The 18,006-nt window shown below is 39.4% G+C and overlaps 1 protein-coding gene across 1 annotated transcript; it reads left to right on the top strand.

Annotated features, from left to right (window-relative positions):
• The first annotated feature begins 5,693 nt into the window (after positions 1-5,693).
• On the top strand, positions 5,694-16,823 carry LOC121958485 (ectonucleotide pyrophosphatase/phosphodiesterase family member 7-like). Its single transcript, XM_042507431.1, has 9 exons — positions 5,694-5,952; positions 7,631-7,776; positions 7,859-8,491; positions 9,392-9,638; positions 13,416-13,539; positions 14,551-14,573; positions 14,972-15,108; positions 15,214-15,431; positions 16,688-16,823. The coding sequence occupies exons 1-9, from the start codon at positions 5,694-5,696 to the stop codon at positions 16,821-16,823; spliced, it is 1,923 nt and encodes a 640-aa protein (XP_042363365.1).
• The last annotated feature ends 1,183 nt before the right edge of the window (positions 16,824-18,006 follow it).

Raw genomic sequence — 18,006 nt, 5'->3', positions numbered from 1 at the left:
CAATCCCTTTAGAACAGAGGGTTCCAATATTTTGTTCCAACATATTCTCACCCTGAGTCACCACATGTTGCTGCTTCGCAGTGGAGTTTTTGAATATACATATTACATACTAGGTATCATTCTGCATTTGCTCTTTACATTCCAGGATGGCACTACTGTGATGTCAACACAAGCCCATGGTGGGATGATGCTGCACATGATTATGTTTAGACAACAAGAGCACATGGCCAGGCAGGTGGTAGGCATGGGGTGGGGGTAAAGGGGATCTTTGAGGAGAGGTGGAGCTGAGTGTTGTCAACATACAGGTGGAAATGGGGGCTGCAGCAACTAAGGATCAGACCAGTAGTAAGCACAGGATGAAAAAAAGGAGACCAAGTAGCAAACCCTGTGGGACACCATGGGTGACATGGGCTGTAGAGGATTTACATGGATTTGAAATCAAATTTTTCGGCGAGGCAGGATCTGAGACAGGTAAGACATGTTTCAGCAGTGCCAAGCAGCATCTATTATTCGAGTGGAGAACAGTGACAGAAACATTTGGTAGCAAAGTTGATTCCAAGATGGCCTTTGATGGGTTTCACAAAACTCTGTCTTTCTTGAGGATACAGATGACCTCTTCCCCATCCAGGTTTAGAGCTAATGTGTTCTTTTGGTCTATAACTTAGATAGGAAGCTAACTGATTATATGTTTAGGTTTGGTCCAGGTTAAAGACTGGCTTCATTTTGTATGCAAAAATAACCAGAAAATAACCAGGTCAGTCACTGACCATTGCTTATCTCTGTTTATGTTGACCCATACTTGGTGAGTCCTCGAGGATTCCTCTCCATTTTGAGTCTCAGTCAGTCAGTCACAACAAACTTGAATCCACATTTAATGCATATGGATGGATTGTTTCCTGTCACATGAACACAACCTGTGATCTCTTCTCATAGATTTAAACATCAGCCTTGAACCAAGGCAGGGGGGGAAGTGGAGCCCTCCCTCTGTCAGCTTGCATGATGGACAGATGTGGGGTAAGTATAATGTAACTACAGCGATACATTTCCATGGACTAATGAAGAACCCCTCAGGTGTTTTCATGTACTGAGGATGCACCACTGACCCAGGGTTGAGCTGATATCAGCTTTTGTTAAAAATCTGGTTTACTCAGTGTTGTCTGATGTGGATATGTTTTTGATTAATCATACATTGCTGCTCAGTATCGAAGATTCTTGTGTGTGTGAAGTGATTCTTCCAGTTTAATCAGATACCATGGCATGAGTATGCATGGTTTTTCACATTAAAGGATAAATCTGGCGGGAATTTTCTACATTTTTTTTCTTCTCGTCACCAAATCCCATAAAAACACTTCCACTACTACTGAATATGTATTTTATGTATGCAAAACACTGACGAATATAGAACCATGTATACCAAGTCAAAAAAAGGAGGATAAATTAACTTTAAAACTAGAAACCATCTTGAGATAGGATCACTCCAGCTTGATACAGCAATCTTAAAATGAATGTAGGACTGGGGCATGAAGTGCGCAGCCACAGGCCCATTTCCTACTTCTGGCCCTCTTGCCTAGACCACACCCATTTTGAATTCATCCTTCATTATGATCTTAATTACACTTTGTGAAGTTTAGTGCCTACATCTTGCACAGTCTTAAACACTATCATCTTGGCAAAATCAGTCCACAGGCAGACAAACATATAAGCATGTGGGAAAATAATTAAAATAGCGTCTTTGGTAGTTCCCGCTACAGTATGTTCTCATTCCAAACTTATAAAATAGCGTCGCCTTGACAATGCTTTTTGCATAAGTCCACAACACAAAAAGGCACCTTTCACGTGCATATGAAACATCGCTAGACGGCATCACATGAGAAAGTGGCCGGACAAAAATAGTCGGGGTGTTATCCCACCATGTGCATTTGCTGACATCACAGTAGCACCATCCCGTAAAATAAACAACAGACACAGAGAGATAGCTAAAACATAACATGCAGACATGGACGTCCACTGCAAAGTGGCAACATGTGACGCGTTGGGATGAGCATGTTTCAGAACCACATTTTGCTGTGAAGGCACACACACATCTCATAAAGTGAAAACAATAACAGGTTTTGCTTTAATATTGTTTTGGCTGCTAATCAATCAATCAATCAAATCTTTATTTGTATGGCACTTTTCATACAAAGAGTAACACAAAGTGCCTCACAGAGATTAAAAACAATAACAGAAATGAAAAACATCAAAGAAAATCAAGAAAAATACAGCCTGACCCTCCCACCCCCACATATACGTACGCAACAAAACACACGCAATCATGTAGATATTCCCACACATATTCACATAGGCACCCGATCACCCCCCCTCACCACCCACACACACGCACACACACACCAACACACACCAGCTGTTACTAAAGAGACATGGCTAGGCACTGAGACCTGAGGCGAGGGAGAAGCTACCTTTTTTAATGATGAAAGGTGGGTAAATACTGCCATAGTTAAGAATATTCTAAACAATGGGAGGTAGACCCTTTAGTGGGACTGCCCCATGGACTATGAGCACTTGTGGACTTAGTGGGAGTACACATTAAAGCTGATGTGTCTTTAAAGTCACACATAAGACAGCTCATACTCAAATTTTGTCTAAAGGTATTTCAAGAGAGGCAGTACCCTGTGTGCTCTGACATTTCAAGTTACTAAAACAAAGATTTTACTTTACGTAACAGAATTCCATTAATTCCCCTTCAATTCCCTTATACTGCACCTCATCCCCTGTGTGACTGGCAAATAGCACAAACCTTTCATTGAAGTAATTTTAATAAAATGCTCTGAAGACTGCGGGATTGTAGCCTACTTAATCCATGGGATTCACAGTCTGCATTCTGTGCATTTGTTTCATGTCTTACATTCAAAAACAGATTACTTGCTACTAACACACAACGATTTGTGCCTACATCTGTATAATGAGTCTTTTATGACACATACACAACCTGCTGAGTATCATCCTCGTATTACCTTTGCTCATCACAGGTTCACCATGTAAATATTCAAGCTGTCATTGTTTTCTTCCTCAAGGAAATCAAAAGACACTGAGACTGAAACTTTCATTCATTTTTATACATATGTAAATATCTACATTAAATGCAAAAATATATTGCATTATTTATATCACCAACCTATGAGTGACTGTGGCAAATATTGTCCTGAGATAAGAAGTGAGAACCAGAGAGGACTCAAAGAAGCTTGAACTGCAGCACTCATTCATGGAGTGGAGTCTCCACCTGCTGGGTCTGTCAAAGTATTGTTTGTTAGACCTTATTTTGGCTTGTATGTTCCTGTTGGATTTCCCACTGGATCTTTAACCCTTTGAAATGTGACAAAACTTTAAAGAAAATTACCTGAAAATAGGCAACAAAACAAAACAAAAAGGAAAATTGAATATATAGAAACTGAATATATATATATAAACATCATCTGAATGCATCACAAGAAAACTGATGTAGATCCAGGTTTCAAAGGGTGAGAGGACGAGCTTTATTATGGGATTTTGAAGAACAGATGAATGTCTATGTAGTCAGTAGTGTAGTAGTGGTGTGGTAACAGGTAAGCTTAGCAGGGTCTCATTTAACAGACTTTTGTTTTCTGCTCCATCTATCAAGGCCAACAATTTTTTTTTGTGAATGAAAGTCCTCCATCATAGCCAATTCAAAATATAACACATAGCTGTCACAGTCTATAAGTCTTTTTTTTTTTTTGAGGCAAAACTCTTGAGATTAAAAGTCTCTTTTTCAAGAGTCTCCTGATCAAGACAGGCAGCAACGGAAGTTACAGACAGATAACTGGGAACAGAAATACAAAATAAAATCATAAAACCCCAAAACAAATAGTATAAAACACAAAAAGAACACAAAATAAAGTTACCATAAGGAAGCACTAAAAAGTATGTTAATAAATGCTATAAGTGACAATTAAAAGAGCAGCTAAGATACACCCTCACATCGGCATGTAGAAGATGACAACCTTGAGGAACCAAAGATAGCAACTTTTAGTCTTTCTGCAGACGATTCCACATATAGGGAGCTGCATGCATAAAGGCTTCTTCCCTAAACTCTGTATAAACCCTTGGTATAGACAACAAGAACAAGTTTGTGAACAGAGAGCAGCAATTTTAAATTTTTTGCTTAATGTAGTTACATAAATATACTGGAACTAGGCCAAGAACAGCTTTGTAAATACAAGAATACTGAAGAATAAGTTTATGCTGTTTTAAAGATAACCACTCAAGCCAAGTGTTGAATCTCAGTGCACTATGATACACAGAGTCCAGAGACCCTGGGGGGGGGCATCCCCATAGTCAAGCATTGTCAGAACTGAAGCAGAGACTAGCCTTTTTGGCCAAGAAAGAAAGTTCCTGTTTCTCAACTAAAAATCCAGTTTTGTTTAAGCCTTTTCACAAGTAGTTCAAGGCGTGATTTAAAAGAAAGACAATTATCCAACACAATGCTCAGGCATGAAGAAACCATCCAATGCTCTTGTTCTGATGTGTAATGATAGTTGGGAGCTTTGAGGGCCTTACCTTGACAATACTTCAGCTGCAAAATAACCGTTTGTAACTCAGTTAGTGAAGAAAACTTTGTTTTACCTGCATGCCACCACAAAAAATGCCAAGCATAGCGTTTCATGATCGATTAGGCACAACAAAATTATATGAAAACAGCCATTTACAAATTTCCACACAGTTTGTGTAGTATAATACAAGTCTCGTTTATCCACTTGTATGTTCTGTGTTTCCCAAACACATGCATTTTTATTGGAGTCTGGCTCTAAAGGGAGCATATGCAAGTTTGACCTTCAGTTCAGTCGTAAATAATAACATTTAGGTGAAAATGTATGTTGTGTGTTGTCTGAAGTCTGGTGTTGTTCTTTTTTCTTTTTTTCCTTGGCTTTTGGTAGAAAGCATCAGAAAAGGGTCCTGCACTCCAGGGGATAAAGGCAACAGGTACCTCTGACTGCCAAATCTGTGGATACATGGACACCTTCGACTGATGGCAAAGTGCTCATACAGGCGTAGGATGGTGAAGGTAACAGGGAGTCACTACTCTTAAATTCTCTTCCATGCAGCTGGATGAAGTGCCAGACAAATCAGGCAACCACCCTGCAGCCTCAGACTATTATTTAATCTTATGGATACTGTCTCGTTGAGACACCCTGTGTCAAAATCAAGCTCTAAAACAGATCAGATTATATTGTGCTCATATGCACATAATCCTAACAAAAGCATTTACCATAAACTGATATACAGAAATTGGTGGGTTGTTTGCAGGGACTCAACAGCAAGTTTTTCCTTGACATTTCTTCATGTGATTGCAACAGGCTCCAGGAAGACGATAAAAGGCTGTATACTGGAGTAATAAACCTAAAAACCCAAGAGTTATATAGATGTAGATCTGATTTCTTTTTGAGTTGATAAGATAAGATGGTGCATCTTCTCTTGGTGTGGGTGCAGATAAAGTCTGGGGTTATCTGCCTTAGAAAAGATTTGCCTCAGATCAGGTGATGTGCAGTACATTCCAGTGCTCAGTTTGCTGTAATACTGAGAGAAAGCAAGTCATAGGAGAGACAGTGAAGGGAGCAGGACCTTTCAACATGCACATAAAGAAGTTAGGTGCACAGTCCATGTGTAAATCATCTGTAATGCTACTGCTCGGTCTTACTCTCCTCTGCCTCATTGGCAGCTCTTTCAGTGCTGCTGTTCCACTGCATGACATTTTGGGATCCGGGTCCACCAGAAACAAGCTGCTGCTCATCTCCTTCGATGGTTTCCGCTGGGACTACGACAGAGATGTGGACACCCCTCACCTGGATAAGATGGCCCAGGACGGAGTGAAGGCAAAATACGTCACGCCACCCTTCCTCACCATCACCAGCCCCACACACTTTACCCTGCTCACAGGTACTCTGACAAAAAATCTCAAACTAATATCTTTGTTGACCGTATCTTATTTCATTTTTAGCCAAAATAACAATAACGATAAAATGGGTTTTAAAAGTTATAAGATGAGTTAGAGGTTATAAAAGAGTTATGGATCACCAGTGCAAAAAATGTGGTCACTTTAATCCTTTGAAACCTGAAGTGACTTCACTTCTCATCTGCAGCTTTCAGATGCCTTCATCGATCTTTAATATTTTGAACCCTGAGCACATTGGTGTGATTTCTTTTAAAAACATGGTAAAAAAGACAATGAGCAATTACAATGAAACGGTTCAAAATTGCACGAAATTGTTAGTTTTTTTTAAAGCTATATTTCTAAATATACCAATTACATTTTGAAAATTATATTGCAAAATTACTATTATTTTAAAAGACTTTTTCAAGGTCATTTGATTGTGTGGTTCGGCTGGGGTTTTTTTTGTTTTGTTTTGTTTTTTCAACTTTCTCTTTCTTTTTTTCCAAACTTAACTTTTACCACGTCCAGTTCCTTGTTAATTCCTTGATGATCTCCATATTTTTAACAGACAATAAGACAATTTGCTCAGGGTTCAAAGGTAGGGAGGGAGTTCCAGAGCCTGGGAGCTGCCCTGGAGAAGGCTCTGTCCACCAAAAGCGCGGAGGATAGATTTATGGGTGGAGAGGAGATTGGCAGAGGTGGATCTGAGGGCCCATGAGGGTTGGTAAGGAAAGAGGAGGTCAGTGAGGTAAGGGAGGGCCAGATGGTGAAGGGCTTTGAAGGTGAGGACCAGGATCTTAGGAGGTAATCTGATGTGAGACAGAAAGCCAGTGACGGTTTTTTAAGACTGGGGTGATGTGATACCAAGATTTGGTCTTTCGGCAGCGGGGGATGTGAGAGAGGATTTGTTCTTGGCAATTATCCAGAGGTGAAAGAAGGAAGTTTTGACAACTTGGTGGAGATGAGGCTCAAAGGACTTTCAAGGGTTGCCCTTTGGTTGTTTGTAGGCAGGCTTATTTGGTCACAGAACCAAAGAATTGGACATCATGAAATGCTGACCCAAGATGATACTAGATAAAAAGTCACAACAATCCATCCAATAAATGTCAATTTCACTTTGTTTACCCTTTTACTCACTGGTGGTGCCAAAGTAAATTTCTGATGTATAGTTATGACCAAAGTCCTTCCAGTACATTATCTTAGAAAGACAAATGTCCATACATTTAAAAAAATCCATTCAGCAGATTTGTATATTACTGACTAACTGACAACATCTACCTCATTGTAGTTCCAGATAAGACATGAAGGGATCAGCCAAGTCATAAGGATTCAATTTCTATAGGCCATAAAAGTCTGTAAAAAAAAGATTCATGGCAATCTGTCTGAGTTTTATCAAGATTTTTTACTTTAGATCAATTTTGTTGCTTGACAAACCAGTGTTTCCTCCACTTAAGCCACTTCACATTGGTCTAAACATGTTCACATCTACAAATTCAAAGGTGTATACAGGACAGTCGAAACCTTGCATATGTACTTTTAGATTTTATCATATTTGAAAAACCCTATAATATATGATGTACTATGTAAATTTTAATCTAATCTGTTTTCCCTCTAATGTGTAATCTGCTTCATACCAAGGGACTTCTTTTCAATTTTTCTATCTACATTTCATTTTTTCATCAGGACGTTACATCGAGAATCACGGAGTAATCCATAACATGTGGTTCAACACCACCACTCAGGAGAAGAAGCAGTACTACATGACTCAGTTTGTTGATTCCTACTGGGACAATGGCAGCTTACCCATCTGGATCACAGCACAGAGACAGGTTCTTTTGATCCACCAGTCTGTTTTTATCTGTTCTTCTATTTATCTGTTTCCTTTCTCTAAGTTTTTTTTTTTCTTTCCAGGGTCTAAAAGCAGGTTCTCTGCATTTCCCTGGTACAGCAGCCACCTACAGAGAGGAGATTGTGAGGGTTAGGCAAGTAGAACCTCGTTTCTATGATCATTCTAATGAGACAGATTGGAGATTGAACATCGACAAGGTGATTGGAGAGTGGTTCCACCAACAGGACCTGGACTTTGTCTCCTTGTACTTTGGAGAACCAGACAAGGCTGGGCATAAATACGGACCAGATTCCCCAGAACGCCGTGCAATGGTCCAACAAGTGGACCGTACTGTGGGTTACATACGGGACAAGATCCAAGAACACGGCCTTACTAATCGACTCAACATTATCATCACTGCTGACCACGGAATGACTACAGTTCTACGGAATGGACTTGTTGAGGAGATCATCCTCTCAAAGATCCCTGGCTTCAGCTTCAGGGATATCAAGTTTCATCTGGTGGACTATGGTCCAGTTGGGATGCTGCTTCCTAAAGAGGGGATGCTTGAAAAGGTCTACCAGGCTCTAAAAGGAGGCCACCCTCATCTTCATGTGTATAAGAAGGAGGAGATGCCAGCTAGACTGCACTACAGTGACCATCCTAGACTCCTACCCATCATCCTCTTTGCTGATCCTGGATATGTAATCAATGGGGTAAGGGAATGAACACATCAGCCATTGAATCTGTTCTAGGCATAACCAGTCTTGGAACCTATCAGCTATTATCTGACAATGACAAAGTATCTAAGGGCAATGTCCAAGATTTCAGGAGCCTGGGCGTAGTCAGCAGTTCTCCAGGCCACAACTTCTTTTTTCATGTGCCACTCCTTGTTTACAGTTTGATTAACAAGTTCAGACAGTTCAGCTAATCTCTGTAAAGAGCTTAAGGGTACCTATGTGTTAGAAACCTCCTGTCACAACTGGAGCCAGCATGGTGTTCACTCTCAGAGAACATGTGCTTGTGACATCTGCAGAATTGAGCACTGTAAAGCACTGTGGGACCTTGTGAGACAAAAGCTAGAGAGATGTGTGTGTGCTGAGTGGTTATTAGGTTACTTACCTTTATCATTTCCTAACTGCTTGAAACTGTCAGACTTCACTCCACAAACAAGATATGAAAACATCCTGAAAAGCTATATTTGGCAGCTTGTTAATATCGCGTGACCCTCCATTCATACAGATACAGATTTATTCCTTTAATTTTTTTAAAGTAGCGTTCCATTGCTTCCTTCCTCAGCTTTACTCAGTAGGGTATGTTTTTTGGTGGATTGCAAAACCAACGTTAAAGTGCCAACCACGCTGGATTTCCCTGTCTCCCTTGGAAAGGCATGCCCTTAAGAATGCCCAGAATGACTTTCCTTTTCTCTATGGGTTAAATTCTACAAAATGCAATAGCATGGGAAATCTTTGTAGGAAGTACTTTGTAGGACAAAATAGTGATAAAATTTAATGATGAACTTAAAACTCATTTCAGGTTCATTGTTCAGAATGTTTGTTTAGGAAATTAACAGTTTCCCACCAAACATAATTTACTTGTTTTGTCTCCATATATAGTTGTTTCCTGTCCAGTTCAACAAAGGAGAGCATGGCTTTGACAATCAAGTGATGGACATGAAGCCTTTCTTCAGGGCGGTGGGGCCCGATTTTCAGAAAAACCTGGTGTCCAGGCCCTTTGAGACAATTAATGTGTACCCACTGATGTGCCATCTCCTTAAGATAAATCCAGAGATCAACGATGGACACTTAGACAATACCAAACACATGCTGGTCCCCAAGAAAAACACAGATGGCAACAACAAAAGTAAGAAATGCTTTGCACTATGACATTACAGAGCTTATTAACACTGAACAACTGAAAATATTAACACATTGGTTTTTGCTCCCATTTTTCATAAATTTATATTAAAGAACTGAGACTTTTTATGCACAAAAAAACTAAGCACTCAATGAGCACTTCTGCTTTCCACAATTATCCATCCATCTGTGTGGCATATCAAGATGCTGATTAAACAGCATCATTACTACACGTGGGTTTTGGGATGGTCACAGTAAAAGGCCGCGTGCATGAGCAGGCCACTGTGTTATTTAACAACTAAATGCCACAGAGGAAGTTTTGAGGGAATGTGGTATTGGTACACTGAATGTCCACTTGAGCTTTTGCCCATGGACCAGAGTTCTGCACGGGTCAGTTTTTTAAAACCACCACCCGCCCATACATGTGGGACCCATTACTAGAACTGACCTGTTATCCATCACTATGTCTAGGTTCACTTGCAAGGACAACACCATCAACAGAATGTGTGTTATGATTTGCTGAAACCATGAAATGTATTTGCGTGAAAAATGACCATAAATATAGTTGCAGTTAATGTTTTAATTAGCTGGCATATTGCTTTAGCTGCACTTGTATATTTTCACATGGTTTGTGGGTAAAACTCTTAATTTGTAAAGTAGTTATCTAATAATAGTAGTCGAGTAAAAAGTACTATATTTCCCTCTGAAGTTTAGTGGAGTAGAAGAAGAAAGTGGCATAAGATTAGAATACTCAAGTAACATAAAAGTTCCTGAGATTTGCACTTCAGTACAGTACTTGAGTAAATGTACATTCCAGCTCTGGTCAGCGGAGGAAAGCACATAATTGAATCCCAATGAGTACAAACAAAATAAGAGCAAGTAGTGGATACGAGCAAAAATAAGAGAAAATTTGTACATATATCATTTCTTGCATGAGGTTAGGTTGCATTATGTTCAAACAACAGAAACTTGGTTTTAACAGGGTCTTTAGATAAGTTACATAATGGTACATTAAAACAACATTCACTGTTGGTTTCACACAGCACACAAACTGTGGTCTCCTGAGTGAAAGTGCAGTTTTATTTGACCCATTTACCTATCCCTCCCTTCCCTCTCGCCCACATGGATGTCAGTTACTCTGCATGTCAGGTATTGGTGAATGGGTTTACGTTGGGGTTAGTTAAAAGTTTGCTGTCTTTTATGAAGACTCTAAAGGATGCCTTTGGCATCAATATCACGCTGTAAAACATCAATATTTAAAGACCGAAGAATGAGAACAGGCTGGGGAGAGAGGGCAAGCAAGCAAGTGGTATTTAATGTTTTAACCTGTGTCTTATGCCTGTTCCCCTCGTACATTTCACCTGGTGTCTTTTCTTTCTTATATTTGTTTTGAATTGATTTTTTTGACTGCAAAGCAATTTGTGACTGGTGTCTTTTTGAAGCACTATATTAACCTTTACGGACTGTTTGGTGCATTTTATGCACTTTCATTCCTCATTTTTTGGTAATTTTGGTTGTGTTCATGCATATTGTATATATTTCACTAACTTGTATTTTTGTGATTGTGAATTTTTTAAAACCAATTTTAAACCAATTTCATTGGTCCTTGATCCTGCTACATCTTGGAGTTGAAAGTTGAGTTAATTAGAATCAGCAGCTACTATGAAGATTCCATCGGGTTGCCTGGTGATGTTACTGCTGATGGCATCACTCCATTTCTGCAGAGCATTTTTTGCCCATCCAGTGCAACAGCTTGATACGGGTTGTTAGGGGTTAATCATGACTGTGAAAATTTGTGCAGAGCAGTCCCAGATCCCCTGCTTCTGAGTGAGCCAAAATCACATCTTCTGTCTAATGTCTGATGCAGGAGAGTGAAGTGGATGAGAACGCTTGGTAGAGGAACAGCTCCCGGTCAAAGTCAGGCCAGCCCCACCGTGATCTTCTCCCTCTTTTCGTCCGGCACTTTTGGTTTATTTTCTGTGTGTGTGTGTGTGTGTGTGTGTGTGTGTGTGTGTGTGTGTGTGTGTGCGCGCGTGCGTGTGCGTGTGCGTGTGTGTGTGTGTGTTTTTATCTAAAATCATAGTGGCATCATGACAAAACTTAAAAAAAACATTTCAAGGGATAAGATTCTGAAAATTAATGAATACTTCATATTTATGCTTAGGACTGGTGTTGTTTTTTATTTATTCGTTATTTATTTAATTGTATAATAATTTTTTAAAGCTTAATTTTGCAAAGAGCATTTTGTGCGCAGTGATAAGAGTGTATATAATATTAAAGCGGGCCCAAAGCGAGCTTGCCGGCTTGCTTGCAGAGAGGCAAACAGGAATCCTTGAGCACAGGGAACAAACAGCCATTATTATAGATCACAACAACACAAGGAAACGTATTCTCAAAGATATGAGAGTCTGGCCTGAGCGTAGCCACCACTGAGACTAACATAACGATCCTAAAATGAGTGATAGAACAGTCAGAGTAGATCATGAAATCAAAATCATTTTAAAGACAGGAACACATAATAACTAAGGTAAACTGATAAGGAACAGATAATGAACACATGAAGACATGTTTTCTGTTCAGTCATCAGAACTCTTAGACTGAGATAGCAGATGGCGTCCATATATTGTGCAATACAACATAACCAATACTGCACAAGCTTTGTGTGTCTTGAGAGAGAGACCAATCTGCAGAGTGACCCAGAGGAAAGTTTTGCTGCTCACAATAGTATTTTCATTGTCTCATTATAAAAAAAAATCACTTTTAAGAGATTATTAACCCTTTGAAACCCCGTTAGACATCAGTTTTTCGTGCTGTGTTCAGACACTTTTTACAAGCTATGTAACCCCTTGACACCTGAGCAAATTGGTTTAAATCCTTTTGAAAACATTAGGAGAAAGTCAATGACCAATTTGATAAGAAATGTTCCACAAAGTGAAAGAAAGTGTAAGTGTAAGTGTAAGTATAAGACAATGACCTGAAAATAAGTTAGATAAGGGGGTGGGAATTATCAGAAATGTGTCCAAAAATAGGGAAAATGTCCACAAAACTAAATTAATCAGCATTCTGATTAATGAATGCTGATTTGATTTTCAACTAGGTTGAATTAATCACAGTCACATGTTTTTTTTTTTGTTTTGTTTTGTTTTTTTTGCACTTTCTTGTGTCATTTTATTGTTTGCTTTTTTCATTTGGTTGTATGTGTGTTTGTTTCTTTGTTCTATTTTGTTTTACTTTTTTTGCTTTTTGGGGGGTAATTTCTTGTGACTGTTGAATTATTTCTTGCTGTTTTGGGGTCATGTGTTGTTAAGTTGCTCTTTGCCTTCTCCCTGTGTTTTTGAGAGAATTAAAACCAATTTGCTCATATTTTAAAGGATTATATTCAGATTTTTTTAACCCACCTGTTTCTCCTAAATTGGTTGACAATGAGCCCCTTGTATTAAATTATCATACAGATAGTAGTAGTATTTTTTATCTCTCCATGATATCATTAATAGATATAATATTATTTTTATTGGAAAATTAATATGTTCTCTTTTCTGTTTTTATAGCAAATGTAATTGTTTTTGTAGCTTGCTGTTATGCAGTTTTATATTTATTTTACATTTGCTATATATTATATTTACATTCACAAAAATCTGCCTTTTCTGCTATATTATGTATATTGCAGGCTTTGTGTCTGCACACTAACTTTGCATTGCAACTGCTGCACAGAATTTCCCTCAGGACAAATCAAGTTCTATCTGATCTTATCTTTTCTTGTTTTTATTTTTTTGTCTCTCTGCAGCTCCAGAAATCAGTACCCACTTCCAAGCTGTTGTCGGCTTATCAGCAGTGACTGGGTTTCTTGTACTGGTGTTCATAGTGACCGCTTCCTACACTTCGTGTAAAAGGAACAGAGCAGAGAAACGGTAAAATGTTGTAATAATTCTTTGAATATTTATCAGAATTTGTTATTGTCCTCTCCTGGCCAACTCAGTCTCATCATTGATGATAACCCTGTGAGGCCCCTCAGGTCATCATGCAGAGGTTTTCTAGTGGTACCCAGTTACTGTGGTCATGCTCTCTGGAAGCAGCTGTCTGCGGACTTGACATCCAGCATGGCTGGATTGACCCGTATTTTCTCTGAAATCCAAACTATTTCCACACAGCTGATTGATTCTTGAGTAAATAGTATTATCCTCATTGTTATGCCCCGTCTAGGGGTGGCCAGGACACAACATGATAAACCCATTTCCCCCAAGTCCCAAGTAGCCACGAGGACAAGTTTGTCAAGATTTAACAACATTTACAACATAAAATTTAACTTAACAGAATCAGAACAAAAGGAAGTTTACTAAACTGAAGTTTGCCCTTACATAACCCAAAATAAACCCAACTAAACACAAACTCATGTGCACACAAAAGCTGCTTTTGGTATTGGGATCATACGCCTAACACAAATGGCGGTATTTCACGTGTTCAGAATGAGAACAGGCTGGTATACTTGTTTAATCGCACATGGTTGTGTTTGTGTTCCTGTGTTCTCTATGTTATTGTGTTGATGTTGATGAATGTTCATACAGTATTCTTATATAAGGTACTTATTTTCTCATATTTTCTTTTATCTCTTGTCTTTCAACATAACACACTTTGACTTTACATGTAATGAAATGTGCAATATAAATAATATTAGCATTGTCAGCCCTTCTTACTGAGCAACTAGACATTGTCTATGTCTGTGTGATGTTATACATCTGTGGGAATTACAATTTTCAATAAATTAAGAACATTTTGTAAGGATCATATTTCACTCTGCTCAGAGTGCTTTGCCTTCATCCTAACAGGGTGAGGTGGAGACAATACACTGAGCTGAACAGTCATTCCTCATTCTGCTCTCTCTCTCACTCTGCCTCTCTGTGGTCTTCTCTCTCTTTCCTCAGCTACAACCTGGAAAATGCTGCTGGTGAAGACGGGACAGACATGAAGCAAAGCAGTTTTTGAAAATTCAGATTAAGGCTAAATGTTTCATTAATTACAAATATGAAATTATAATGTTTCAAGTTACTGTGACTAATTATTGCTATATCCATGATGCCATGGTTTGTTTGTTTGCTGGAATAATATCTCAATCAGGCATTGGCTGACAAGCAAATTTTTGGTATGGATCTAAGAATTTTTAACATATTATTGCTTTCTTAGGAATCAAGACCTGTGCCAAATGTATCCTAGGATTTTCACTGTGTATATTTTCACAAACATTACAATACAAATGCAGATTAAAACGGTGGTGCTTTGTGTATTTTTTGAGTGTTTGGGACTGTCTATGTGCATGTTTGGTTTGTCTGTGTCTCTGTGTTGCAGGGGCAGGGCATGACTTCCGGGTGCTGGAGCGCGGAACACTTTTACTCACCTGCGCCTTATCTGCAATCATCTCCCATTGCTTAAATACTCCGGCTTCACCTTCCATCGGCGACAGATTGTTGCCAACTTCACAGGTGGTAGATAGGCCGACTCAATTTGAGATTTTCTCTTGTGTGCTTTTTGAGACTCTCTCGTGCTTCAGGATTTTTTGCTCTTTGTGTTTTTTGTGTGTTTCCTTTTAGTGCCTCCCGTCTTCAAGCTCCAGCACCTCACTGCCCAGCTCCTCGTTGTCGTGCTCGGCCCTTCGCCTCACCCACCTCCTCAGAATCTCCACCACCTTCCACCTCACCAGCCTCACCTGCCACCGCTGCCCACACGATCCCTGGCTCCATTCCCCCACTGCCATTCCCTTCCTCAACATTACCTTCATTAAACACTTTGTAAATTGTTCCCTCAACCTGTCCGTGTGTTTGCTCCTGGGTCCTCCCTCACCCACGGTTCCCTGGGTGTCTGTCCATTTTAAATTGTGCAGCTGTTGATGGCTTCTGTGTGAATTCTTCATGATAACACTTTCCATAACAGTTAAGTAATAACAAGGTAATTGTGTGAACACTTATTATGTCCTGTATTGATAACTGGGCATTACCTTAAAGCAAAAATTATATGTTACTGGCAGAGAAGTTATCTAGTTATTACTTTCATTTTAATCTAAATAAAATCCCAGTTTAATACTTCCCTTATTATTATCCTGTATAAATCTCCTTTTTGATAGCAAAAATGTTCCAATTCTATTTTTAAAACAATTTTATTATGAAGATATTCTAGGAGGAGAGGATACCACAATACTACCTGGTCATTACCTTTTTATTATACAGCTGTAAAAAAATGGGGGTAAAAAGCAATGTTCAAAAAAACATTGTACCAGCAGTCTGGCTGAGTATTAGTTTTTTTTCTGATAACACAAACAGGAAATACAGTTGGTGGATTTACAGTGAATGTATTTGAGATACCAGCTGACTGTGTTTAGTTTGGTGCAGCTGTCAGTTTGGAGTAGAAGCTGTCACAATCACATGGTTTTATGGCCTGAAAAAAACCACTTATATTTTCCTTTGTTTGGAGATCATCTTTTAATTGTTGAGCTCATACCTCAGCATTAATGTCCAACGCATTCTCATCCCAAGTCGTCACATATCGCCGTTTTATCAGGGGACTTTCAAGTCTACATATTACAAGTATCCTCCTGCATCTGCTGTTGATGTTCCCGAATGCCACAGCAAATGCCAGGATGTCAGCAATGCTATATAAATAAAATGTATTACGTCATACAGGAAACGAACACCAGGCTCCCAGGTGAGACTCCAAGGTTTGTTAAACCAATCCACCACCCCTTGTAGCCAGCCACATTTTAAACAAATGCTGCCCGAGTGTACCATACTGTCAAGGCAGCAGTGGGATTTTACTGGTTTATTTACAGCACATTGTTATGCATGCATTTGTATTTTGTGTTTTATTCATGTATGATTTTAATTATTTCTGATTTAGTTTTTTTTTTTTTAATGTGATTATTGCTGTGTTTTTATTGCCTTGGTTTTATTGCATGCTTTTAGATACGTTTTAGTATTTGATTACCTGCCTTGACTGCAATCGATGACACATTACCTGCACCTGCAAAGCTATGTTTTTAGTTATCCACAGTTCTCACCACCAATGAGACAGTCGGACACGAGGAAAGAAGCACAAGGAGCATGGTGGACACAAGGAGAGCTCGGGGAGCAAGGCACAAGAAGAGATGCGAGCGAGACACAGGAGGAGCATGAAGAGTGACAGTATGGTGGAGGCATTAGAAGAATGACAAGGGATTGGAGGCCACGGCGGGCATCAGCCACCGGCAGGACAGAGACAGACCTGAACGCCAGCCATCAGCAGAACAAAAACAGAGTGTTATGACACAAAGTACACTGCCCGGTGGTGTGAGTGCCCTGTAGAGGAAGAAGTAACACTCTGGTACATGTGTACAGCTGTTCAGTAGTACTGTGTGTAGTCTACATTGTACTGGCGGTGTGTTTTTTCTGTCTTCGGCAGGTGATACGCCTGCGAGGGATTCAGCCCGCCCTGAGCAAAGCAGGGCTGTGGCAGGCTAAACACCATGAGAAAAATGACGGGCGCAGCCAACAGCAGCGGAACAGCATATTCTGCGTCATTTTACCCCTTCCTTTATTAAATAATGACTTCTTAGCTTCCCACGCTTTGATTAATTAACTTTTAGCCCTCCCCGTCCCTCTTTATTGGACTTTTACCCCTTTTTAGCCTCCTGCATTCTAATTAATGGACTTTTAGCTCCCTTCGCCCCTTTTTTTACTGGACTTTTTATTAGCCAACTTTTATTTAGAGACATTTTAGGACAATTTAATTGTTTATTTGTTGTGGGCCTAATTTTGGTGTAGCAGTCTTGGTAAATAAATGCACCAGTACCTTGCCTCTCCTTGATCATTGCCAGTGTCGCTCTCAAACGATCCTGTTAATAATATCACCATTTTTTCCACATCCATCCACCAACCCCCACTTTGCTACACATAGCTTACAATATGACCACAAAAGGTGGCTTTTGGCATTGTTATCTTATGCCGAAATCACTAACAAAGCTGTGGTAGGCCTATTTGACGGCATTGGAGTGAGAGTGGAATGTCATGAGCTTCCCCCTAGACCCCAGGCTGTAAAAGGGTTAGCAGGGAACCTAAAATTCTTGAAACCAAACAGTCTAGAACGAATTAATATTCATAACTGAACTTTCTACAGTTGTATCTTGACATTCTAAAACAAAAAACAATTTTCAAACCACAAAATTCTAGAACCTGTGACACTTACAACACTATGAATGAGCATGCCATAAAAAGCAGCTGCACCTCGTTGCCAGTAAAAGGTTCAGCAGCTTCTCTTTATGGCATGCTCAGCAGCCACTCAGTTTCCACTTTAACACTAGAACACCAAAAAGCCTGTTGCAAACTATAAACAGTAACATTCTAGATCAAACAAAC

Source organism: Plectropomus leopardus, chromosome 19, assembly GCF_008729295.1.
Source record: "Plectropomus leopardus isolate mb chromosome 19, YSFRI_Pleo_2.0, whole genome shotgun sequence".
Lineage (NCBI taxonomy): Eukaryota > Metazoa > Chordata > Actinopteri > Perciformes > Serranidae > Plectropomus > Plectropomus leopardus.
This window is presented reverse-complemented; position numbering and strand designations above follow the sequence as displayed.

Coding starts and splice junctions, on each gene's coding strand:
- LOC121958485 (XM_042507431.1), top strand. CDS start 5,694: ATGCTACTGCTCGGTCTTACTCTCCTCTGCCTCATTGGCAGCTCTTTC. Junction 7,777..7,858: donor GGATCACAGCACAGAGACAG/GTTCTTTTGATC, acceptor TTTTCTTTCCAG/GGTCTAAAAGCAGGTTCTCT. Junction 13,540..14,550: donor AGGAACAGAGCAGAGAAACG/GTAAAATGTTGT, acceptor CTCTTTCCTCAG/CTACAACCTGGAAAATGCTG.